Source organism: Cebidichthys violaceus, unplaced genomic scaffold (genome assembly GCF_023349555.1).
Source record: "Cebidichthys violaceus isolate CVI_PGR_0920_01 unplaced genomic scaffold, fCebVio1.0.p SCAF_396, whole genome shotgun sequence".
In the NCBI taxonomy this organism is placed as follows: Eukaryota; Metazoa; Chordata; class Actinopteri; order Perciformes; family Stichaeidae; genus Cebidichthys; species Cebidichthys violaceus.
The window spans coordinates 10,431-37,681 of NW_027176590.1; the positions used below are offsets into that span (position 1 = coordinate 10,431).

The following is a 27,251-nucleotide window of genomic DNA, read 5'->3' on the forward strand; positions in this document are numbered from 1 at the left end:
TGTGCAAAATTTTGTACAAAAAAAGCAGTGTTTATCGAGCACACACACACGCACACACACGCACACACACACACACACACGCACACACACACACACACACACACACACACACACACGCTCCCTGAAGAGGATTTAGGACTTAGAGACTCTGGCTGTGTTGTTTGTAAAAGTCACACATTCAACTTTTGCACATGCGACACGGTATATAATATGAAAATGAATTCATACATTTCTAAATGTTCCATCTACACTCTCTATTTTTTTTCAACCATGTGACATCTGACATGTGTGACATCTAAGTTTCATGACATGTGTTTGTGGCTCCGTTTTCCTTTCATCTTCCAGAGGAATTATTCATGTGGAGGAAAAAAAAACAAAAAAAAAACTGGCTCGCAGTGAGTTTCTGGGTCACCGAAAGCAGAGACGGTGGTGAACAAAGCCGCCACACACACGCACACACGCACGCACGCACGCACGCACGCACGCACGCACACACGCACGCACACACACACACACACACACACACACACTGCCGAGCTTGTAATTACAGCGAGTTGAGAGGCTGGCTGACAGATCCTGCTAAATTAGGACGTTTTCTGTTCCGGAATTCACGCTTGAATGTGAATCAAAAATAATTTATTGTTTAAACTATTCAGGAGGATAATGGCGGTGTGTTATATATTTTTTTTTGTTCCGTTTCCACTTATTCTTATGCAAATAGAACCCCAGCAGTGACTCTGCCACAGCCCGGAGCAGGTACTGTCCGTTCTGTGGATCGTTAGTCCGACCCGCCTGAAGTCGGAGGCTCCGCACCGTTGAAAACGCTCACAGTGAGGCACCCTGGGAATTATCGAGCAACATCCGTTTCTTTCTCTTTTTTTTAACTCATATAACAATATGGTGGTGAAGCTAATCGTTTTAATTTGTTGGGGGTAATTTTCACTCCAGCCAATATTGTACCCTCTTGGCAATAAAGAGGAAATAAAGGGTTCGGTGGAGTAATAATCATTTTCTCTACTCAGCATAAGTACGTCTGCTTCATCTGCACTGATTATGGCTTCATAAAATCTCGTTTTACTACCGCCGGTATCCAAAATCGCACCGTAGCAATGCATCAGAACAGTAGCGAGATCAGTGAATTCATAGAATATCTCACCTGAAGCTGTTCAGTGTACCGTGTGCACTACGGCAAAGTCCACTTTTAATGACGTCGTCCATGCGTTCACATTCTCAGGAAAAATGGGATCAACTGGAATGTGGAAGAAGGATTCGGTATCGGTGGGCCGTGACTTGAAAGTATCCAACGCATGAGATGGAAGCGTCTTGTTTCTCACCGAGAAGATAATCAACCAGTGTTTGTAGTTGGATCGATTTCAAAAAATGATACTTTGAGCGAAATATAATCCGTCAAAGGAATAATTCTGGAAAAAAAACACAAAGACGTGACATTTTCCAGGAACGTTACTCCGTCAGTGTGAGCGTAATTTAAAGTTCAGATGGTGATGACGGACTATAAATCCCCCCCCCAAAAAAATGTCTTCCAGTTATTGCATTTCGATATTGCACATATTAAAGATTCAGTACTCAGAGTTCTGCCTTCAGTGCGATGGATGTTTGCATTAAGAGACTGAACGTTCTCGGGAATAACGTGGATTCTCAGGATTTCTCTCATACGTCGCTCATGTAAACTAGAAGCTACCAAGGATTGCTTCAACCAAACCCCACACTCATTCACATGCATGTGCACCACTACGCATCGCATTGTTTTACTCTAATGCAGTTGCGTCTTTCTAACCCTTGCTTTATGTAAATACGGTTCTTTCTCTGCATCACTAACCTCTTTGATTTGCAGGTTCTCTGATTCTTTTTTGTCTATTAATCCTGAACCCACACGACGGAGACCCACCTCCTACATAATGGGAGCGCAGACATCTCTCATTTGCTTCTGGGCTTTGTACTCCGGCAGAAATAGACCATTTATTCTTAGGAAAGATACAGTATTTGAATCCGTTTGGTGTTAAGAGCTGCAGTGTTTATTTAGGAGGATTTGGAGCTAATGCGCGAGGTGTCGTTTTCAAAAAAAAGGAGGAAGAGGAAAACACTGCTTCGTAAAATGTAAATTTTTTGGCGCATAAATTCGCATGTGGTCACAAAAAAAGAAAACAATGGTTTCACACCTCAATCAGCAGAGTCAGCCTCAGAGGTTTCTGCGTAGTCCTGCAGTGAATGCAGCTCGTCGCATCACGGTACACTTCACCCGCACCGCCTCTGATCATCGCCCCATGCATCAGCAAAACAAATCATTCCATACTTTATGTTTACCGAGAAAAAAAACATACACATTCGATATGAAGTGCACATAAAACGGTGACGTTGAGGGTGTATTGGTGAATGCGATAGAAACACGGATCATATCGACATGTTATCTTTAAAACGAATAGTTTGACATTTTCAGAAATTTGGCGGAGAGTTATCCACTAAATATGAAGCTGCAGCCAGCAGCAGATTAGCTTAGCTTAGCTTAGCACAAAGACAGGAAACAGGGGGAAGTGTTAGCCTAAAATCTGCTCACCAGCACCTATAACACTCACTCACATAACATATATATAACATATATATATATATATTGCGTTAATGTTCAATTTAAAAGCTATGTAATCCCATTTCCAGTCTTTGTGCTAAGCTAAGCTAACCGGCTCGTGGTCTAATGCATTCCGTTATGTTAGATGAATACAGTAAATACAGCCGCCATATTGTCTCTAACCACACAGCGATCTTAGAAGCGCTCGCATTGGGAGCACATCCTGTGTGAAACAAACGCACGAGGACAGCGGACGTCTGTTTATGTACAAATGTTTAATGAATACCAAAAGGATAGCAGTGGACATTTACACACATCGCTGTTTGTTTGGTTCCAGATGGATTATAAAAAAAGAAAAAAGAAAGACTCTATTTTCTCCTGGAATCTGGAGTCTTCAGTGGGACACGAACGCAGCTCTGAAGCTATAAATACAGTTCACAGGTTTCTGGCAAACTATACCCACCACACCGCCGATTTGTTGGCATCAACTGCTCTATATGACAAGAAGCTATTGTAACAAACCGGTTCACAGTGCCAACCAGGCAGAGATATATATATATATCATATATATATATATATATATATATAAAAACACGGCTCAGTTTGCTCAAGTATAAGGCTCTGAAGCACTGCAAAAACACTGGCGTGGGTAATTAGCTCCGCACCACTACTACTGTACACACTGCGGTCCTTGAGAGCTGCGCTAATTTGGCAAACCTCTCTTTAGTCAGGCACTCCTTTAGACAGTGAAGAGCAAAGTCCTGGTCACTCTCTTTGAGACGTGGAAACCAATGCCGGCGGTGCACCTCGGGCTCTACATCGCGTCGCTGAGGACAAAAACTGGTTCTGGACAATCGCCTGTCCGTTGTACTGCCGTGCTGCTTGCTGGTAATGGGTTTATAGTTGCGAAGCGTGATAAATCACTTCTACGGCCACATTGTGTGTGTGTGTGTGTGTGTGTGTGTGTGTGTGAGATTGTGTTCTCGAGTCTCGTTATTGTGGCACCTTCAAGGCATCACGGTCCCTTGTGACAGAGATCGAGTCATCTCCGTGTGAACAAAGTAGGTCTTCAGCTCTCCTTTGCCCTTCACGTTAATGATGCCGCGACACGAACACATGTAGCCCAGTGTTGACAGGTTTCTACTCGTCTCCTCTGTTACCTGTATGGAGAGAGAGAGAGAGAGAAAGAAAGAGAGAGAAACGCGACTAGGGTTGCAAAATTCTGGGAATATTCAAAGTTGGAAACTTTCCATGGGAACTAACGGGAATATGCAGGAATTAACGGGAATAAACTGGAAATTTTGGAGTAATTTAACTAATTTCAGAGAAAAAACTAATTGGTTTACAGTAGCTAGCTACATCCTTTGCAAAGAAACACAGCATGTGCTGCATTCCATACGTCTTTAAAATATAGTTTTGAATCACGTTTTTATTGCTCAGCCTTTCATTTGCAGTACTTACTTTTATTTATGATAAAGTCGCCCAACTGGCGCTTTTTGATGGACCCCAACAGCCGCGAATGATGGAGGTGATGGTGTACTTTTGTGTGGACATGCATAACCCTACTGTCACTGCTGTTAAAAGTTACCCTACTGTATACAAATAAACCTGGTACTAAAATGAACATGGCTTCAGTTTACCAAGTAATCAATGGTCAAAATTTCCAAAATTAACTTTGGTAAATTAACTTCCCATGGTAAATTTCCGAAAATTTTCGAAAAAATTTCGTCCCTTTGCAACCCTAAACATGACTAGATTAGGAAGTTCAGGAGCACACAAGATGACGTGCAGCTGTATTTTGTGAGACATCCCACCTGTATTTTTCCCAGTACCCCGGTGGTCTCCATCCTACTGGCCACGTTCACACTGTTTCCCCAGATGTCATACTGAGGTTTCTGGGCCCCGATTACTCCTGCTATCACCGGCCCGTGGTTTATCCCTGACAAAAAAAAAACACAAACAAATTACCAACGGCACGGCTCACATTTATGCAAATTTCTTCTAAGAAGAAATGTTCTCACCAATTCTGAGTCTGAAGTCGTTGAAGGAGTGTTTGTTGATGACATCTAACTTCCCCACGAGAGCAAAGGCAAACTCCACCATGGTGCCGATGTGCATGTACTGTCTGTCATGTTCCTGAGGGAAATGCAGAGAAGAAGAGAAAATAAGTTAAAGGTGTAAACTGAACCATGTCTGGACCTCAACGTGTCAAATTAGCAGAAATAGCTTGGGAATACTGTAAATACAAATGTGTCAAATGATTGATTTCTTTAGTAAGTAGCTATGTACTGAGCGGGATAATGTACAGCGATCCCCATCAATCGAGATCTGTTTTGTTAAAAACAGCATTTTATCCAATATTTTCACGGCATATGATATTACATTCTAGCATGATGGATAGTGTAAATGAAGTTATAACCTAAAACTAACGTATCTCATGAACGTGCCAAAAGCGTGCACAGCTCCTGCAAAACCACTTCTTTTGAGGTCAAGCTTTGTGCACGTGTGTGACAGTGAGTGAGTGTGTGTGTGTGTGTGTGTGTGTGTGTGTGTGTGTGTGTGTAAACGCGTGCCTGTGCGCACTCTGGTCCTGGCGTCACATTGAGTCCAGTTGCGGCCATGTAGGTGCTCCCAATGGTCTTTATCTTCTCCACTCCGCTGAACTTAGGTTTGGACAGCAGCTGAAGGACACGTGAGGAATACAGGACACAACATGAAGCACTCGGGAGGAGGACATGACACCAGCGTGATCAGCCCAGTGTGGCTGCTTCTGACAAAAAAACAAAACCCAGGATCATCAGCGTAAGAGCAAGAGTTTACCTCATCAAAGTCTGCTATGATCTCGTTGAGGAGACGGAGGCACTCCAGTCCTTCCTTATTGACGTCGGACTCGGTGTAAAACTCTTTGAAGTCTGGGATGGAGGCGAACATCACACACACCGACTCGTACGACTGATGATAGAGGTCCTGATAACGAGCGAGAAGAAGATAACAGCTAGATGCGTATCGATCGTATGAAGGCGAACGGTGCGGCGTGGGTTTCGACGAGTCCCAACGAAGAAGATCTACGAGCTGAATAGCTAACATCGACTCTTTGAATAAATAAAATTAAACTTGAATCGTCTCGGGGGACACTGGGTCACCCGCTAGCAGCAGAATAGCATTAATCACGGGGACGGGTATAAATAAGAACAGAGTAAAAGAGAGCGCCGAGTGCAACCAACAATGCACAGCACTGGAGCGAGTTAAGGAGGAATATAGGAAGTGTGTTATAGGCAGGAAGGCTACATCGACTACAGCATGAATGCTGTGAAACAAAACGAAAACTTAATAGCACATACTGATAATGTAGATGTATTGTCTTGTGGTTAATAGTTTGACAGCTGTTTTTGCTTTCTTATAGATTGCTAAATGAGAAGTTAAACAGCACTGTTGTGTCTGTTAAATGACAAATATGAAGCTACAACCAGCCGCCATTTAGCTTAGCTTAGCACAAAAGACTGGAAACAGAGGGAAACGGCTAGCCTGGCTCTGTGCAAAAGTGACAAAATCGAACCTCCCGGCGCCTCTAAAGCTTACAAATAACACATGAAATCATGTAGAATAATACAACTTAAGGGGACAATAAAATTGCTATGTTACTGATTTCAGTCCATAAGCTCAGCTAACCGGCTTCTGGACATAGTTGATGACCTATATATTGACTTTTGAATAATTCAAATAATTAAAATAATAAGCACGCTGCAACAGCATCTTTTATGTTGAACACTTTTTATTTAACTATCTTATTTTACTTTCAATTCTCAGGAAAGAATACAGAATAATTCACCCATTAGTCATGAATCATTCATCACTTTTCATTCATTTTTTTCTTTAGGCTTTTAGCGTCGTAAGCGAAAATAAAAGGTGTGAAAATTCGTCATAAATTGCGAGATATACGGGAGGATTGCAACAAACGACATAAATAAAACATGAATGACGAGTACAACATCTGTCTCCTTTTTTTGTTGTTGTTGTGTGAATTCACCTCATTTTTCCAGTTGCGTCCCAGGAAGTGTTCGGCGACGTGGGCGGGCAAAACGTTCTCCAGCAGAACCCGGTTGAGGTTCTCCATGGTTTCGATCTCCTCACACTCCCTCTTGAACTTGTCCCTCCACAGGAAGTCCAACCTACAGTAATATTCATTCTGTTACAGGAGGACACAGAGTAAAGAGACACCTGTGTCATTCACACCCAGCACTCTGCTCCAAAGCTACAGGAGAACAGAAAGGGAAAAGTTATTTTTAACCGTTTTGTTTTGGACTGGAGGTTCGGTTCTCCTCCAGCTACAGAAGTGATATGAGAGCCGATTCCTAAAGATAGACTGCCTGCATTGTGCTCTAATAATTCCCCACTAAACGTAAAATATATGCGATCGCAAGGAAAACCTAACCAACTGAAACTAAAGCGCTCGTTTGGTATTCATGGCAAATGAATGTCTCCATAAAGATGACGGTGAAACAGTGAGAAGCTGACAGGCCTGTTTTGCATAAAAGGTAGCCGCCGCCACTTCTTCTTCTTTTTTTTTCTTTTTTTTTTTGGGCTTCATGCTTGAGGGAGTTTTTTCGATCTACCGGGGTCAAAACCTCCGAGGAGTGTGCGTTGGTGGATCAGATGGGGTCCCCCGAACACACCGTCATTATGATTACATCTGAAAGCTCCAGGCTGGTAGTTTGCGTATGGATGTGTGTGGGAGCCCCTCTCCCGTGAGATGTCCTCCATGTATGTAGTTAGCGGTCTGATGTACGTCTGTGCGCTGAATGCTTCTCCCTTGAGATGAAAGGGCCGCCAATTTAGAAGGCTCCAACGCCCGAGATCTCGCGCTCCAGCGTCGATAGCCTGAGGCTGAAGTACTAAAGTAACAGATAGGGTCGGAGCGTTTGCGTATGTATGCGCGGCTCGAACGCGTCGGCGTACCGCCCGGGGTTGAGAAAGTAGGCCGTTTAGAAACCAGCTAACAAGCCTGTAAATGAGCTTTGCTCCGTCGCGCATCTGTTCTTGAGGGATGAATTACAGATGCATCCGTTCTCCTAACCTGCTTTCTCCTCCCGCCGACTAAACTGCTAGAAAATGAGCTCATTAGGGTTGACGGCGAAAACATTTTTTTTTTTTTTGCAAGGCAAATTTGTTAATAGCGGGACGAAAGCACTTAAAAGGGATGCAGCCGGGCCTCGTGCTGTCATATCCAGGAAACCAATTTACGCACTTCTGCGTCGAGGGGCGTCGGATGACGCCGATTCTGACAACTTTCTGACCTGCTTCCAGAATTATTTGGAGGATAATTGATAAGGCATTTTATTGAGCTAATTCATACCCCAACAGCATTCGGAAGGCCGAAACCAATTAACCCTGAAAGACCTTGATAAGAGCGCAGCCCGGAATAAGATGCAACAGCAGCAGAGAGTTTACCAAAAGCAAAGTTGTGTTGTAGAATGAATACTCTTCCCTCCCTTCTGGTGACCCAGAACGGGAACAACACATGGAGGCTGTTTGGACTCAGGGGAGCCCCCAGTTTTGGGTACAGAAGCTCTGGGGAGAGTCTTTCTGTCCAGAAAATCTGTGTTGGGGTCACAGATGATGGATGGTACCCCCCCCCCCCCCCCAAAAAAAATCTGTGTCAGCTGAGTTTAGCTCTTCTATGAAGCGAGGACGGTGGACACAGAGGAGATGGAGGCAGGGGGCCGGCTGCTCCAACGCCACGGAAATATCCAATCCGAACGAGTATTTTGGTCTTTTTGAGCATTTTGAGCCAAATCCTTGAACGCAGGTTCACTCGCAGAGAAGATCATTTAAATTCCTCTGGTAGAAAGTTTCTCCTCATGCCGAAATATTTAGTACAAGAACATGCTGGTTGGCCTAATAAGACAGATACAACTGCAGTAGGTATCTGTACTGTAGATATATCTACTGACGTTAGCATGCTAATCTCACCATCTCGTAATACCTGGTGTTCTATGAGAGGCGACAAAAGCCAAATTCCATTTAATTGTCTAGCGGACAATTTTTACATGAAAAAAAAATTAAAGTAATTTGCATTCGCATCGACTGGTTTAAAGCGGATCCATTGGGCTGCAGCGTAGTTTGCTCAGAAGTTGTACGGCTGTAATCCGTAGAAAAAGTAGAAAGTTGCGAACCGGAAAGGGAAAAGTTGCCCTTTTTTTTTTGCCTCATTTTTAACGGATGACTGTAAATCTATGGACCCAGTAGTTGAGGTGAAATGCTGCCCCCTATTGGTTTACAAAATGCACCTGTAAAAGCATTTAAATGCGTGCGGGTTGACTTTTAATATGAAGTACTTGGACAGGAAGTGCACCGTGTTTGAGCTCGACACTGACCGCTGTCGCTAGGTGACCTGACCTGTAGTATTAAACCGCATTTGCTGTTACCGCCGGTGAAAAGGACTAACATCTCAAGGATTGCCACTCTAAGGAGAATACTGACCTGCCGGGCTAGTACCAGCAGGGTGACGAAGAAGATGAAAAGCGACACGGAGCCCATCGTCTTTAGATCCTTCAGAACTCCTGGTCTGGACGAAGAGAGAGAGAGAGAGAGAAAAGAATTATCAATGAATACAATAATGATCGTCTGGAGTCAAAGTCTGGTAATATTGTAGCGGGACATACATAATGCAATGCCAGCATGTCTTCCGTAAGTGTAAATTGACGCTCGTTGCGACACTAAATTGATTTATTAGGCTGTCCTGGTCTTTGTTTTTTTTTATTAAACACTGCCTAACGATTCTATTTATATGCCCCGGTGCTTTTGGCAACAGCAGAGCACTCTTCATGCTGCTAAAGCCGAGGTGAGAAAGAGAAACAAAAATCCATCTTTCTTGCTGCTCTGAAAAGCTTTTTTTTGCATAATGTGATTTCTTCGGCGGTGAGACTCCAGCTGTCAGTCAAACGTATTAATTCAGCTCCATAAACATCAACTGCTGTTTGTCATTCTGCCTCTCATCCTCCTCCTCTCCGGGGTTTACGCTTCATCCACAGTCATACGGGAGATTTGCACCTCAGCGGTACTTTTGTCCCTGAAGACCGGGGTCCAGCTTCATTAGTCCTTTTCACAGGCTTCACTCAAGTGATGCCGGCAGGCTGCTGGGTCAGATAATGTCCTTTTTTTTTGGGTTGCTTTGCAGTGTAATCAGCTGTTACCAATGCTAGGATAGAAACTTTTCCTAACGTTTCCTCTCATTGTTATGGATGATGCCAAAAATATACTGCCTACCCCGCTTTAGGTGGGCCTACATTTTAGACAGGAGTGTGTGTGTGTGTGTGTGTGTGTGTGTGTGTGTGTGTGTGTGTGTGTGAGCAGGTACCTATCAAGTGTATCGGTGGTGTACAGCGCTTTGCTGAATCCATCCAGCAGGGAGGCGTGTGTTTGGAGGATGATGATGTTGTAGATCACCACCGCAACCAGCATCACCACCATCTTCAGCTCATAGTTGATCCTCAGGAACACTGAGCACGACACCAGACCCAGGATACAGCAGTAGATGAAGTACTGGGTGGGGGGGGGGGGGACAGAGAGAGAGAGAGAGAGAGAGACAGAGAGCGAGACAGAGAGAAAGAGAGACAGAGAGAGAGAGAGACAGAGAGAGACAGACAGAGAGAGAGAGAGAGAGAGACAGCGAGACAGAGAGAGAGACAGAGAGAGAGAGAGAGAGACAGAGAGAGAGAGAGAGACAGAGAGCAGAGAGAGAGAGACAGAGAGCAAAGAGAGACAGACAGAGAGAGAGAGACAGAGAGAGAGAGGGAGAGAGAGACACAGAGAGAGAGAGAGAGACACAGAGAGAGAGAGAGAGACACAGAGAGAGAGAGAGAGAGACAGAGAGAGGGAGAGAGAGACACAGACAGAGAGAGAGAGAAAGAGAGAGAGAGAGAGAGAGAGAGGTGAAACAGAGTTTAAAAAGTGCTTTGACAGACAAAACAGTACAACAAATATAAAATAAATAAAATAAATAAAATAAATAAATAAAGGCTGTGAGCTGACTCATCGGGGGGGGGGGGGGGGGGGGGGGTCAACATTTCCTCTATATTTTGGGGCCAGACCCAGACGTGCTTTAAAAGTGATCAGTCAGGATAAACCAACAGTAGAGAGAAGAATAGAGAGAAGCCAGGATTGGAGTGATGTGACGTCGTCTGTTACGACCAGTGAGAAGATGTGTTCCATCCTGTATGTTCATGTAAGCCTAAACAAGCGCGTTTGTTGCCTAAACCTAACGTAGAAGAATGAGAAGTTTCCTGGTGAACAGTGTAAAACGTTGACTTGCTGTCTCTTTGAATCCATTTTTCATTTTCTTTTTTTTTAACGGTAAAGACACACAGCCTCTCTAGAAGATATAGATACAACAACAATAGATTGCTCGGGGAGTTGCTGTTGTTCCCAAAGAAGATGATTACAGTGTTCTGGAGAAATGTAAAGCCACAAACAGTGGAGGCAAGCTGTCCTGCTCTCGTCCTCTCCCTGTAGTACTTACTGGCAGGTAGAACTTGTTTTCTCCCGTGTTTTCCTGCAGGTAGTACAGCAGGCTGTCATTGGTTAGATTCACAGGGGGGGTGGTTGTCAGGACGTCCTCAATGGATCCTCCAGGGTCCTCCACGAAGAACTGACGAAGGAAACAATGAACTGTACTTCTGATACAGTACAAACTGCATTATGTAAGTGTGGACGCCAATCGAAAGTGTCATAACTATAAAAGGAGCATTGGATTTAACCCGGGCTCAACGGACCCGACGGCGTTCCACGGCGTCTTAAACCCGCAACCGGCGTCTCACCATGTTGAAGACGGCCATCACCAGTATGAGAGCGGTGGTCGTCATGGTGAGGACCAATCGCAGCCAGGGGTTGTTGGTGACGATGATGCGGGGGGACGTGGGGAACCAGGTCAGAGAGCAGAAGGACCCCTTCCTTCCCTGCTGAGGTCGCAAAAGAACCAGAAGGAAGGATTAGGGATGGACACAAAAAAAAAATCACAGTGAAACCTCGTATTTCTTCCCGCTCGTCTCTCGCGTGACTCAAATTGATGTAAAGATAGCGGTTGTGTGGAAAATCACTCCGTTTGTTATCGTCGATCTTACTGCATGTCAGCATATTAAAACAAAAGGCAGAGATCATCATCTGTCACATTCACGCCAAACATGGACGAGCTTCATATCAGGCAAAAGACATTTTTTTTCCGGGTTAATTCTACTTTCATAACACGTCTTCTTTCAGATTAGTGGGAAGAAAGCATCTAAAATTGACATGTAGGTGTTTATGTTACTGCTCTGTGTGTTTGTGTCTGTATGTTTCTCCTAAATTCATCAGGAAATTCAGCATTAGATAATGACTCATTTGCATATTGAATTGAAAAATCTTCTGAAAACGTTACATTATAAACTGGGGAAGTGTCACGGTGATATCTATTCGTTATATATTTGTACCCTATTCACCTGTATTGTCTTCAAAACGTGTATCATTTTTACAATCTTTGACTTCAGCACCTCTTACATTCGCCAAACCTTCCGCTTTTTCCCGCGAACGGACAAAGAACATTCCTGTTAACTCTCCTTTCCGATGAGAAATAAGTACCGGGAAATGATTCAAAGATCAAAGGCAACACCGTTCTTATCGATGCGACGCACTAACCCGACGCATGCTGGCTGATAACGCTCTCTGGAGAAGAGAGAGAGAGAGAGAGAGAGAGAGAGAGAGAGAGAGAGAGAGGAAAAATAGGCTCTTGAGGGAGAAACTATTTATCGATTGTCCATGAAACCCTTGTGACGGGTGTAGCTGCAGCAGCCTCATAACGCAGCCGGCCCTCCACTTGAGCTGGGTAACAAACAGCGGCAGTGACTTGATGGATGAACTGTTGCATGAAGGGGAATAGAAAAGTAGAGTTGCAGCTCCAACGGGTTGTTTTTTGTTTTTTTTTGTTTGCAAACAATAGGCTCACTTGACCAGCATCCCTGCAGTCCTGTACACAATGAGCATACAGCTACGGGGTGAAGCGTCATGAATGCTGAACTTATAATAAATGACGTCCACCGCTTATTTTAAGCAATAAGGTACGAGAGGCAGTACTGTGTCGTCAATAACGTACAGTTCAAGGGTGTTGTTCGGCCCGACGCCTACGTACATCATCGTAGATACAGCTCTGCCTCGACTACCTTATTGCTTTTATTACACGGTTGCCTGCGACATTATTAATAGTAAGTACATAGGAAGCTGCCTTTCAGCACAAAATTTGTTGTAGCCACCAAACGTTGTGCATCGCATCTCAGTAGCTTAGAGAAAATAGTCCCGTAGGCGTGTCTGTTGCTATGCAACATACGGACAGCATTGGGAACATCGCGTTTGTTAGCCTAGCTAGATCTCGCACCATCTCGTTCATTCACATTGCTCATTTTATAAAAGTTGCCATTAAAATAAATAAAAAAAAAAGACAATGGGACACTTTCAATGAAATAATATTTAATTTAAACATTCATAGATGCTTCGTAGGCACTGGGGTGTATATATAACGTTATGCTGTTTAAACTGAATAAACTAAAGTTACGAGTGACTTGGGACTCGGTAGACTGACGTTAGGCTGTTGTTAACGTTTGCTTATGTTGATTTGGATGTCTCCGTTAATTGCGCGTCCGTGGGAAAACGTGTCTCACGTCCCCTTCGTCTCTGACGGTATCGCTTCCGACCACTCCTGCTCTCTTTGCCGGCGGCTCGGTGTTGGGGAGTTTCTTCTTCCAGCAAGGATATTACTCCACCGCTGTCGTTCATTGAGATGACAACTAACGGTGGCGCAAAATCTGCCCGTTGTTTTGAGTGCGCACTGATATGGAACGCTCTGGTGAATGTAAACAGGCTGTACAGTACTTTATGGCTCAATGAAGTAAACCCCGTGACTCACTCTCAACCAATCAGAATGCTTGATTTCATCTGCCTGTATCATAAAATAGTTTATACACCTTGTTATAAGGTTGTCATACATGATAATAAACATTTACAAACAGTTTTAGAAAGCCTGTTGTCTTATGAATGTGCTTATAATACAATATAGACGTGACTTTTTTTTTTTTTTTTTTTAGCACATTCATTCATTCAAATTCATGGTTTCAAGTGTAAGTGTTGCAAGACGAAAATCCGTGCAAAACCCACCAGAATGTGACCAGCGAAGCAAAGGAGCAGGATCAAAGCCAACAGCAGGAACGCCAGGCCGAAGGAGATCCCCAGCACAGCAGTTCTGCAACACACACACACACACACACACACACACACACACACACACACACACGTATTACTCTAAACCGTCTTGGCTCCTCTCGGCCCTCTGCAGCACCATCACTGTATTCTACCTCAGACCTGCAAAAATCCGTTAACGCCGAGTCAGCAGAGCCGCTGGACGCTAACAGCACGGCACGCTGTGTCCCGGCTGATTTAAGGATCGCTGCCACAAAGACAGACGACGTTCGCGTCTGTAAACGTGATGGAGCGACGCGCCCAGAGAGGCGAATTAGGCGATCGATGGGCCTCTCAGATTTTTTTTTTTTTTGGGCTCCCGGAGTCTGTGAATTAGCGGCGACCGTGACTTTCTCTCTCCTCCTCCCTTAAAGAGACGACGCACTTTGATTCACCTCGTCTTATAATCGCTGCCAGACACGGTGCCCCTTTCATCTTTTTTTTTTTTTTTTTAACATTATGGCTCCTTTCATGATGAGACAGCCGGCGTCAAATTACTTTTTCACACACTGCCCCCCCACCCCCCACCCCCCTCCCCCCTCATCCCCAGACTTACTTGGGCAGGACGAGGACCTGCACTATGAATATACAGCTGAATATGAGGCAGGCGCAGGTGACGTAATACTTGAAGGCTGGTAATGTTGTGGATCTGTACTGTTGACATAAGGCAAAAAAAAAAATTAATGGCATGAGCATGCACAGTATAGAGACACGTCTATGTAGTATGAAGTAAAAACGATAAATATAAAACCAGAATACAGGAATTTGGGGACAAAGTTGTAGTGCAGATAGTGTCCTATATGTTCTCTCTCCATAATGACTTCTGCTTCTCTGACAACTAGAATTCCATCGATTCCCCCCCCCCCCCCCCACAGTGCACAATGCCGGCAGGTGTTTTGTATGCACTCGCCTACCTCTTTCTCCAGAGCTTTGTTGTGGAAGAACAATGAGATCCTCTGGATGTCCTCAGACTTCAGCCACTGTCTGCAGAGACAATGGAGAAAGGAACCGGTTCAGACAGTACAGAGAGGGACCGGGCTCCGGGTTATGTGGCGGCTGAAAACTATTCTTCATGGCGCTAAAATGAGCCAAAAACTATCAATTATTAAACAACTATTAAACCAGAAAGCATGTTTTTGTTTCATGAATACAACATATGTGGTAATAAAACCATTGCCATTGTTTTGGGGTAAATATTAGAGACACTGCGCACTTTGAAATAGGAATTAAGGAAGAAATAACTGTAATTTACAAACTCATTTTGTTCATAAGCCGTTGATAAGATATTCTTTTGCTTGGTGCTCAAAGTTGATGGACAGCGTTTTCCTGATGACGAATGTTTAATGTCAAGACGCCGGTCATGTTATCTGCCCAGAGAATCGATTTTGTTGCTGATGTTTACATTTCAAAATCAGACTCCAGGAGTCCACTACTGTTTTTGTCGTCCTTTTTCGTTTTTTTTGTTGTCTTGTTGTTCTTGGGTTACAGCTGCATGCCTTGTGCCTCCCTGTGTTGCATAATGACAATAAATGATCACCGAATTGTTACCCGAAGGGAGATTTTGCTTGGGCAACAGCGCTGCTCACAGCTGCAATCAGCTTAAAAATAACACACAGCCAAACGAGGCAGTACAGTGGTACAGCTGAGACGCTGCAGGAAATACATGCGGGGAAATATTACACAAGCCTCCGGGAGATTAAAATATAAATACACAGTGTTATGGAACGGCAGCAAGATCTTCAGCTCACTGTAGTTCCTCTACTTTTAATGGCTAAATCACAAGCAGGCAGAGTCTGTTGAAATACTTGTCGACTTGTTTCGCTCTGTTTCCGCTCAAACTCGGCGGAGTGGGCGGATCCAAAAGGTCTTGGACCCCGGCCAGAGGAATACAGCAAAAACGGAGGCCGGGTTCATGAACCGAGGAGCCGCCTCTAGATGCACAAGTTCTGCCTTCATGCACCTTTTTTTCAAACGCTCCCAGTGGGAGGCTTTAATTTTAGGTAACAGCAACCCACTTTTCACACCATTTAAGTTTACATAATTTTCACGTGCAACATAACTTTTTTTTATTACTTTTCAATGTCATCGACAATTTAACATTTCAATCTCAGTTTCTATTCGGCACTGGTGCCGCTTCTCATGCTCTCTATATTTTTACTCTCGCTTCAAACTAATGTTGTAATTTAGTTTGTCTGTTTTATTTAGTTTTGACTCTTATTGCTGTTTTATTTTTGCACAGGTGTCAGAATAACTGTCAGTATTCATATATGTTTATCTTTGTATTCCATTGAATTTTGGCAGAAGAGTTTCCTTCGGGATTAATAAAGTTCTATCTTATCTCTTTTTATCGTATCTTTGCTATTTTGGATCTTTGCCAACTCCCTCCTTCTTGGCACCATTCCAAACCCCAGTTCTTTTAGTTCTAATGTGTTTTTATGAGCAGCCTACCAAAGATTAATATAGCGTGGGTCACTTCTGGGGCCGAGACACTGATCTCCTCAGCAACAAGTGATGCTGACAAACCAAGGAAATCATCTTCAGACCCTCAGCATATATTACCAACAGTACCACAATCACAGAACTCCTGAGTGTACATGCTGACGCGATGCTTCTACTACTTAGTGCTGGATTTTTGATTGTTCAAGAGTGATGGAGCAGACGCGATGCGGCAGACGCGATGCGGCAGACGCGATGCTGAAGACGCGATGCAGCAGACGCGATGCTGCAGTCGCGATGCGGCAGACGCGATGCTGAAGACGCGATGCGGCAGACGCGATGCGGCAGACGCGATGCGGCAGACGCAACGCTTACTTCTGCGAGTTGATGCCGTCGATGGTGCGGATCATTCGCTCGTTGAGTTCCTCCTCGAACCTCCTCCTTTGAGATTTGGACCTGGGGAATCGAACGAAGGGGAGGACAGATTCAAACACGGAGACGGAGTAATGAAAGTGTTCACGTGTATTTGATGACACGCAATGAAGACAGAGTGAGTCCGAGCTCACCTCTCTCGTCTCTGGAAGTGGTACTGCCCCATCGGAACGTCCTGAAACGGGAATCGGACCTGTTAATGCCTGATATATGCGTCTGTGTCTGTGTGTGTGTGTGTGTGTGTGTGTGTGTGTGTGTGTGTGTGTGTGTGTGTGTGTGTGCTTTCGAGAGACAGACAGCGCTGCGCTTACAGTCGTGTTGATCTTGCCGTTGTCCGTGGTCATGCTCTCTCGGTGGTGGAGGTTGGCGAAGGGCTTCGCTGCGCCCCAGGACTCCAGGTATCGGGTCATCCGGACAGACGCCCTCATCTTGCCACCGTCCAGGGAGGGACGAGAGCGCACACCCAGCAGAGGGCTGAGCCTCTCCGTCTGGGAAAAACAAAAACAGGAAGACAGACACAGGCGGTCAGTGACGTTAAGGGATGTCACCTTCGCTGAAATTTATATACCAGCTATAGAGAGCAGACATGTTTTTTTACGGCTGTAAACATGTTCATTTCTGCTGTACAGTTGTGTATTTTAACATGGGGGTCTGTGGGGATTGACTCAAATGGCCAATCAGGGTGATTCCAAGAGGGCGTGTTAAAGAGACATACAGGTGAATACAGGTATATTCAGACAGGCAATATGACAAATTAAAGTTGTTGTTTTTTTTTTTTACATAAAAGCATGTAAACATGTTCTAGTAATAACAAAACACAAGTATGAACCTGAACATTAGCGCGAGGTGAGCTGAGGTGAGAGCACATCAGTTCAAATGTGTTGACTGCAATGTAACATCTCCCGAAAAGTAAATCTCAGCAGCTTTTAAAAAAAACAAAAAAAAAAAAACACTAGAACATTTTTTTAAGTAAAATATAATACATTATTTTTTTTCTGGGACCGAAAGCTGTTCAGGAAGGCAGCTTGCCCTTTCTTTTTTTTTTATTTCGGTCCGTACCGTACGCTTGAGTGCTTCTCTCTGACAAACACCAGACCACTTTACCGAAACAGAAACGTCGCACCGGCTAGAAGCAGCGCGGCGGTGAAAGTGAGCATTTAGGCCAAAATGGAGTAACGTCTGGGAGGATTTAGTCGGATAATGTTCCTCGTTCCATTAATCCAGAGGCAGGTATTGTGACCGACCCGAACGTGGCACATAAGCCTATTATATGAGGGGGGAAAAAAACCATAACGGTGGTTTTCAGCTGAACCGCTCTGACAGTGACAATCAATGACAATGACAGCGGAGATGACACCTCCTGTGATCCACACTCCATATTTGTCCATGATCCTGTTCAGGGCGACTTAAAAATGTCACAAAGGACCCTCGGGGGCCTTTTTTTTTTTTTTTTTGTTCTTCCAATATCTGATATTGTAAAGCTTTTTTCCGTTACGGTAAACAAAAGATAAGAGCGTGGAGCGTCTCCTCACAATTCTGGAGACCTTCTGCGAAGTAATAATGGTGTCGTTGTAAGAAGGTAGGTGAAGGAGAAGACGAACAGAAGGAGGAATCGGTGCTTTTTTGTGTGTCAGTGGTGGCATTTTCAAAAAGATGCACTAGGAAGCATAAAAAGGTCTATGGAAGCAAGCAGATAGAGAACACAGGACGCCCGAAGGAGAGGAGATGAAGGCCTTAGTGCGGATATTTAAAGGGGTGGAGGGGGGTGGGGGTGGTGTGGTGCATCTTCGCCAAGTTCTGAAGGGATTAGAAAGGCAGAGGACTGTTTTTCGTCTGCCAAGCCCGAACACACTGAGCGCAGACCGGATGCCAGCGACATAATTCTATATAGAGATGTTCTCGGCAGAGAAGTTCACAGAAGAGGCAAATCTCTTGAACGTCCTCAACCGACCCTGTGCTTCCCGGTTCGTCAGGAAGAGGGGGAAAAGAGTCGCTTCGAACCAAAAAGCTCCCAGTAGAGCGGCCCGACTGCACACCTTCACCGCTTCACTGTGCGCTCGTGTTATTTCCCCACACTTGACTTATTGTTTAGCTGCTGACTGTGAGGAGGATGAGAAGGTGGCGTGGGAATGCTAAAGCGGTGTCACCTCGTGTTTTTGCTATAAATTACATTAAAACCAAAGTCATGACTCAGAAAAAAACACATATTATAAAGAGCTGACGACTGTATGTGAATATTCCAACTGGATCATACATGACTATATTGTGTAAGATACATTAGAGGGAATATCTTTGCCGCCCTGTGGAAAAATATTCTTGCTTTCACCTTTGACCCCACTGGGATTTCATAATCTTGGCCGAGGAGGTTATGTTTCCAGACATAAGGAGAACCCCGTAACATTTTGGGAGCAGATCCGAATCACGGCGCCGATACACGCATCGTTTTTCACTCGTGCCTTGGAGGAGGTCTGCGCTCTCTGAGTGCCCTGAACTTCAAAAAAAAAAAGTTGGGAGAAATTTCTCAATCTATAAAGCTTCTAAAAAAAAATAGTTTAATGTACTCAGGAACTATTTTCTTTCAACCACAGTTCTTACATGAAACATGCTCACAGCGAGGTCTGTATATTATTTTGAGTAACCGGGTCGTGAGTTGCAAAATAGTGTCATTATATTAGAGAGGCAGACATCTTTATGGCCGATATTTACGACACTCTAGATTGATAAATAGCACTGAGGAAAAATATGTCTTTTTGATTTTGGGGAGTGAGATGTCCCTTTTAAGGTGCAGTATTTACATGCTACAGATTTTTTAAAGCAATAAAAGAGATGATTTGCAAAGGGAGGTCATGCATTATGGAAGTCTGCACTCCCCTCCAAGTGGTAGACCTGGTGGCTCGTTCTGGCTTCTTTTGAGTACAACATTGTATGAAAATCCATCTGGTTGCCGCTGAGATATTTTAGTCTGGAAGAACGACGGCCGACAGACTGACCAACCATTGACAGACAAACGCCGCTAACGTGGCTAAACACGGAGGAAACATAAGTTATAGGATTTCTATTGAGCCTCTAAGTGATAGTCGGTCACATCCTCTGCTCTTTCTCCTGTTAAAGTCCTCCGGTTCTGAAAATGTGAAGCCAATGCGGAAGTTCCTTAAACTTGCATTCTGTCTATTAGCCAGCAGGGGGCGACTCCTTTGGTTGCAAAAGGAAGTACAATTGTATGGAAGTCTATGAGGTAATGACTCTACTTCTCTCTTGATTTATTCCCTCAGTAAACATTGTAAACATGAGTTTATGGTCTCAATCTCTAGTTTACAGTCTTCTTCAATACAGCATGATGTTCATTTAGTACATTATGCTCCATTTAGAGTCAAACAGACCATAAAGCAGGGGATGCTTTAGGGGCGGGGCTATCCCTATGACTGACAGGTTGCTACCGCTACCAGAGCTATATATGGCGTCTCTACATTACTCCTCTGAAGTCCAAATATGGTCACTTCCTTTCACTGGTTGCAAAAAAAAAACCAAGATGGCGACGGACAAAATCCAAGATGGCGACGGACAAAATCCAAGATGGCGGTGGTCAAAATGACAAACTCGAGGCTTCAAAAGCCACAAACCGATTTGTGACGTCGCGACGGCTGTGTCCACGTCTACGGTTACGGCAGCCTCTTTAATGGCGCCTCCTGAACTCATGTGGATGTTTAATGTAGGTGATGGTGTCTGACCTTGGGGTTGATGACCAGGTAGGTGACCACTCCGTTTTCTTTCAGGTAGGAGTCTCGGCTCTGTCCGTCTCCATGCTCCACCTTATACGAGCCCTTCAAATGCTCCAACGTCACGGAAGAGATGTGGACCCTTCTGAAGTTCAGACGGGGAGAGATGAGAGGAGATGAGAGGGGCTGAGAGCTTGTGCCATTAACAACAGCTCTCTCAAAACGTATTATTTACTTTACAGCTTCACAAGAACCTGCAAGCCTGCCTTTTCAGCTTTGTTTGTGGAGATGTGTTTTCATATTTTTCAGATACCTTTTCAGCAGTCCCTAAGAGCAACCATTAGCAGCCCGGTGAGACAATGCGGTGGCACCAGAGAGAGCTTTATTTTTCTGAGTAGCTTACACATAACCACCAGCCCAATTTTCCCCGTGCTTGTTTACAGCGCCAGGACGGCAGGCCCGATGCCCACGTGACAAAAGGTAGAGCCGACTGGTCAAATGAAGTGGCTGTAATTGACTTTACGACGAGGGCAACAGAATCAGAGCAGACGCAGATCACATGTTCCATGTCAAGTTAGTATGAATATCTCCATGTGATTGTTGACTGTGCCTGTTCCTGGTGCTGGTGTGTCTTCATATTTGGATTTTGAGGGGGTGGTTTACTGGGGTTCAGCCAACATTGATTTTTAGGAAAACCGATACTGATATAAACACGCCTGGCTGAACTTTGATATTTCATAAAGATTAATCCGATAGCAAAAAAAAAAAAAAGGCGAGTACCTTGTTCTTTTAAGGGTGAAAACCGCCTCCTTGAGACACTAGCGCTCCACTGAAACTGAAGGTAATGATACTACGACGCCGGTGGCCCACTGGGACCTCGCTCACTCAGACTTAAGGCCACATGGAACCGCAGCGGAGCAGATGGGAATTCGCTGACTTGTGAAGTTCATCGCAGAGAGAGCAGGACGTGTTAGTCAAATCCCAAAAGCACTGCTCCCTGTCTGCGTTACAGACAAATACTCGCAACCCATTTGCAGGATTTGAACAGCAACCTATTTTTTTATTGTAGCATCTGAAGAATTTGGTTATATCTTACCCGGGCACACCTCCTGCCTCCATATGATTGGCTAGCGTTACGTCATGTGACCACACGTCATACTGCCACTTGCGGAGGCCGATCACGCCGCACAGGACGTTCCCAGAATGAACACCGACGCGCATGTTGATTTCCACTCCAGTGGCGTCTCGGACCTTCCTGTGGAGAGTACGGAGCAGAATTAATCTTTAAAAAGGAGTGGTTCACTGTCAACCAATCGAGCACATTCACCAAAATGCTAAAGATTGGAGTTTTTTCATTTTCAGACGGGCGTTACCAACGCTGTTCGCAACCAGAATTGTATTTTGTGAAATATGTTTCCTCCAGAATTTTAATTCTAGTCAGGAGTCTAAAAAAAATCCTCCACAAAAAGCACCGACATCCAGACTCTGCTTCATCATGTCAGAGGTGGACGACACCGAATTTCATCTTTAATCTGATTGGGATTAAAGGTCAGTGCCGGCCAGCAACACCTATTGTTCTGTAGAACTAATGTGTGTGTGTGAGTTCATGCATGAGTGAAAGCGACAGAGAGCAGAAAAAAAAAGGGGGGGGGGGGGGGGCCTCAAAGAGAATCCTTTTTCATTTGTTTGAAATTTTGTTTGTTCAGTCGGGAGGCTTATCATATTGAGTTCACATTGTGTTTACTGTGGAGTTCAAACAGAGCTGAAATCAAGTCTGGCATTCCTTCTGCTCAATCTGTTTGACAGGCGTGTTTGTTTGTATGTGTGTGTGTGTGTGTGTGTGTGTGTGTGTGTGTGTGTGTGTGTGTGTGTGTGTGTGTGTGTGTGTGTGTGTGTGTGTGTGTGAGAGAGAGAGACAGAGAGAGAAAGAGAGAGAGAGAGAAAAAGAGAGAGAGAGAGATCTGGTATTTTACTTGATGGCCTCACACATATCCAAGCCCATCTTCACGCAGTTCCTGGCGTGGTGAGGCAGCGACTCAGGCAGACCAGACACACAGTAGTAACAATCTCCCAGGATCTTGATTCGCATACACTCATTTTCCTTTAAAAAAGAGAGAGAGAGAGAGAGAGATAGAGAGAGAGAGAGAGAGAGAGAGAGAGACAGAAAGAAGTGTACATTCATCATCAAACTCCATAATCTTTCTAAAATTACCAGTTCACTATTTCATTTAGAAAATGACGTTTTTTCGTGCTCTTTCTCACCTCCACACAACCCTCACACACACACACACACACACACACACACACACACACACACACACACACACACACACACACACACACACACACACACACACACGGTCACATCAAGCCCAGAATCATACACCCACATAACACATTAGCTCTCATTCCACATGTGGGATGTTTAACAGCTCATCGTTGGACCGGGGTTTATGTAACGGCGGCTTCGTCAGGCATGAGGACAGAGCTGCTGGACACGAAAGCTGAGAGAGCCTGACTCAACTGTTTAGACCCCGAATAACAGAGAACCCACGAGACCGCGAGCTGCACTCTGACCAGCCCACGCTGCTTGAACCTGCGGCTGTTAACACGCACAGCGCTCTGGAAAAGGTGCGGTATGAAGGTCGACGTTGGCCGGCGGGGACCAGAGAGAAAACATCCGCGTCGGAGGCTGCGCTTCATCCGATTGACGGATCCTGCCCTCTCTTCTCGGCTGTTTTGGAATTAACCGGTCAGCTGTTGTGGATGCCAGGCAACATTAGCTGAAAGCACTAATTGTGACCCAAAACACACTATATTAAACGTCCTTACATTTCCCATTAAAGCTACCACGAGGGATTTTAAATTTGTGTTGATTTTGGCGGCCCCTGTGGACAAGAGAGGTAGTGTTTCCGAGCGACTAAACGAATGACGGGCTTGTCTTGAGTCACCTTTGCAATCTGGTCAAACTTGCCGAAGAGTTCATTCAGCATGTGCACAAGTTCCCCTGGGGAGCAGTCGCTGGCCAGCCTGGTGAAACCCACAATGTCGGCGTACAGAATGCTGCACAAAAGAAGCAACACATGTTAATATTACTGCATTACTGCAATACACAACCATCAAATATCACTACTGATTTCACATTTTACATATTGAGAGGCATAACGATTTTCTTACTTGGGGGCCATTTTATTAATAAGAGTAACTTCAGGATTTGTTGCACATGAATAAATCTTGTCTGTTTTTCTCCACAAACCCTTTGAGTTCTTGAGCAACAGATGAAACATTTTACTGCACAAGATTCTTGACACACTAGGAATGAATGATGACACACATTTCAAATGCAATAAAAAATAAATAATGCAATATACATTTTTTTTGTGCTAGTTTCTAAATCCAGAGTGCCGCTAACTTATGTGGCTCATGCATCTAACTGTGTCATGGTAGTATTGTGTACTATCCTACCTATTAGTACTTTACTATTTACATAAAAACAAACATACATTATGGCTCCAGCTCCACTTTCTTTTACCAGGATATTCCCAATGAGATTTGAAAAATAAATGTCAAGGGAGTCCTGGACACGACGGCATCATAAATGTTTCACATGAAAGCACAAAGAACGGACTTAAAACTAAAACTTATAAATAACTTGTTCCCCGCGAAGGCGTGCAAGAAAAGTTTTCTCCAAGAATACAAGGTAACGCCAGTGAGTGATTGATGTACAAATGTTCAAAATCGTCCACACCTAGGGTTGCAAAGAGGCGGAAAATTTCCGGTAAATTTCCAGAAAATTTCCATGGGAAGTTAAGCTCGGAAATTTTGGAAATCTTGGAAATGTTGACAATTTTTTTTTTTTGCAAAAGTTTTTTTTGCAAAAGCATATAACAGGGAACTTAAATGTAGTTGAGATCAAGACTATGCAAGCCTAGCTCAGCTGGACCCTGGATGCTAATGGGAACATTGTCTGCCAGAAACGTAAACAAATGTCAATGTCATCATAAAATGTCATTTTTTAAATTTGTATTAGAAATGTTTGCATGCATGTCTGCTTATGACAAAACAAAATGTTGCTTTGTCATATATGACAAGGTAAATACAGTTAAATTACCCCAAAATGTCCCGTATATTCCCGTTAATTCCCATGGAAACTTTGCATATTCCCGGAATTTTGCAACCCCTATCCATACCTATAAAATAATCTAGTGTAGAGTGAATCTGTAGCTCACACACCAAAGGTGAGGGTAAGAGAATGGGAAGAGGAGGAACTTTTAGGCCTTTTAATAAGCGTGAAAACACGCAATCTAGCCAACGAGCGAGTGTTACGAGGCAGCACAGCTCTCCACTAGCTGTGTAGTGTGGGAGGGTCCCAGCAGACTCACACTGCCACATGTCCTTGGGTGTCAGTTCTTTTGTTCTGGAGAGTTTATCCTCTTACCTGTGAGCTAGACCATGTGGGAATCTGTTATTACTGGAAGGATAATAGCCAGATGAACATGAGCACACACACTCACCCACACACACACACATATACATCTGAGGCCTACTTAAGAGGGACGCGGTGATATTGTTTCCAGCGCGAGAGAAAACATTTCTAGAGGACATTCTATGGAGAGGCTCTTATGGTTAGCCTTGATTTGTTTCTAAGGACCTCCACTACGTAGAGGAGGATGTCGGCAAGAACAGAGTGACCTCCGAGTGCAGTGGAGGTGGATTAACTCTGAATTGAATTTGGCCACAAGCGATGAAAGAGGAATAAGGAGATGGGATGCAGTGAAGATGACGAGAAATGGGGGGGAAATAAAGTGGGATGAGAGGAGCAAAAGAGCACAGGAGCAATCCAAATGTGAGGGCAGGTAGAGAGGGGGAGGACAAAAGACGACGAGGGGGAGGACAGGACGTGGTGTAGGACGCGATCGAGCTCTGAGACCAGAACAGGAAATAATAGCCTTTAATAGGCGGAGGGTCTGATGTTAAGGAGGAGGAGCCCTGACCTGACATTGGTGTGCCGCTGAACGTAGAGGTTGTGGAAGTTGTTGGTGCTCTCAGTTCGACCGAAGTTGGGTCCCTGCAGCCTCTGGATGATCTCGGCTTTCATCACTCTGGCGATATGAGCCGGCAGTAAGGACAACAGCAAACGCTCCTGAGGACAGAGAGAGGGGAAGGTACACGGACGAAACCCAGACGAGACGAGAGTTAAGGAACTATGTTAAGTATTAACATAGTAATAGTGAGGGAATAAACTCGTTACATTGACACTATATGACCTAAAACCTTGGTTTTCTGAGTTCATGCGGCTGGAAATATTCATCTGCTTTTTTTGTTTGTTTTTGATTTCTGACTCACAGCAGGACTCGTTGACTTGTGAGTCAATACTAATTATTTATAATAAAAGAAGTGCTCTTGTACATTCAGGGGGTATTTGTTGGACTAAATGCAGGATTTGTTCAGTTACACAACGCGTGTGCTGTGTAAGAGGTTATTTGGAGTGGCACATGAAAACAAAAATAAATAAGGTGATTGTTCTGTTATCTTCTCTTCTGTTCTATTAACGGAATTAACAGTAAAACGGAACACTGTAGAAACAAACACAAGAGAATAGAACAAAACAGAAAACAATATAGTAGAACACAATAAAAGCCTCCTCAGTTCCTCCACAGATAAACATAAAAAGAGTCTTTTTTTTTTGTTTGTTTTTCTAGTGAGACATGAATAGAAAATGTATACTAGGGCTACTGTTTATTCAGACAGAAGTGTGCCTCAATATAGCATACATACTGAGCATGTATATGCGATTTAGAACGCAATAGAATAGAACAGAACTTTTCTATTGCGTTGTTTTCTCTAATGCTGCGTGCAAAAATAGCCTGTTGTCGTCCACAGCTAATATTTAACCTCCTAACTATAGATTTCCTGAACTGTGGTTCTTTAGGGGGCAAATTCTTCAGCTGAGCACAGGAAGCTGAAGTCAAGTACAGCAGAGACGTTATCTCCCTGCAGCACCGCTCAGAGGAAACCAATGGATCGTCTGTGATCCGACAGGTGAAACATCTAAGAGACGAACTCTCGTCAGATAGATAACAACCCATTCGTGATGCCGGGCGCCTCGTAGCGTAGAGTGGGTCTGTATCTATTCAACGTGCCGCACTGATTTGCACTTCAAGTTGCTGTTGATGTTTTCAGAAAGTCGATGTGTTCTTTACTGCGAAGTTCAACTGTTGAAGCACCATCCACATCTCGGACGGAGGGATGTTTGAGGGAGAATTTGAGTGTGTGTGTGTGTGTGTGTGTGCGCGAGTGTGTGTGTGTGTGTGTGTGTGTGTGTGTGTGTGTGTGTGTGTGTGCATGATAGAGTGAGCGAATAGCTGCCCGAGGGGGTGTGACTCATAAATGCGGCTCACAGCAGAGAGGGTCATTACATTGTTCACACACCACAGGCTCATTTCCTAAAACACAGCAGCAAATTAAGTCGAGAGAGAGGTTTGGGGGGGGTGGTTGGGGGGGTTGGAGTGCGCTAAAAATAGAAATCCACACCACCCGCACTTATTTACTTATGCAGCACTGAAGCAGTACGAACCCTCCACTGCCAGCGTTCAGCGGTGGGTATAATAGCCGGAAGAGACGCAGCTTTATTAATCATGTGTTTGATTGAAGAACTGAAGTGATTTGTAGTCAGACACTGAATGAAATTCTGCATTGTTCAGCCTTGCACTTGCATGCATCCTCACACACGCACACACACGCACGCACGCACGCACGCACGCACGCACGCACGCACGCACGCACACACACACACACACACACACACACACACACACACACACACA

The 27,251-nt window shown here is 44.3% G+C and overlaps 1 protein-coding gene across 3 annotated transcripts; it reads right to left on the reverse strand.

Annotated features, from left to right (window-relative positions):
• Positions 1-2,849: 2,849 nt before the first annotated feature.
• On the reverse strand, positions 2,850-25,564 carry LOC137884640 (adenylate cyclase type 2-like). Of its 3 annotated transcripts, none has more exons than XM_068726507.1 (21): positions 25,419-25,564; positions 23,376-23,487; positions 22,398-22,525; positions 21,521-21,679; positions 20,437-20,569; positions 17,020-17,196; positions 16,843-16,883; positions 16,652-16,732; positions 14,755-14,824; positions 14,397-14,494; positions 13,760-13,844; positions 11,398-11,535; positions 11,100-11,228; positions 9,939-10,123; positions 9,062-9,146; positions 6,609-6,767; positions 5,402-5,548; positions 5,155-5,262; positions 4,603-4,717; positions 4,396-4,520; positions 2,850-3,741 (listed from the first exon to the last, which is right to left on the reverse strand). In XM_068726507.1, exons 1-21 carry the CDS (start codon positions 25,520-25,522, stop codon positions 3,589-3,591), a joined length of 2,532 nt encoding a protein of 843 aa, XP_068582608.1. In that variant the 5' UTR covers positions 25,523-25,564; the 3' UTR covers positions 2,850-3,588. The 3 variants fall into 3 exon arrangements, with proteins under 3 accessions (XP_068582608.1, XP_068582607.1, XP_068582609.1); XM_068726506.1 differs by having other exon boundaries at positions 11,398-11,538; XM_068726508.1 differs by lacking the exons at positions 23,376-23,487; positions 25,419-25,564 and having other exon boundaries at positions 11,398-11,538; positions 22,411-22,501.
• Positions 25,565-27,251: the final 1,687 nt, after the last annotated feature.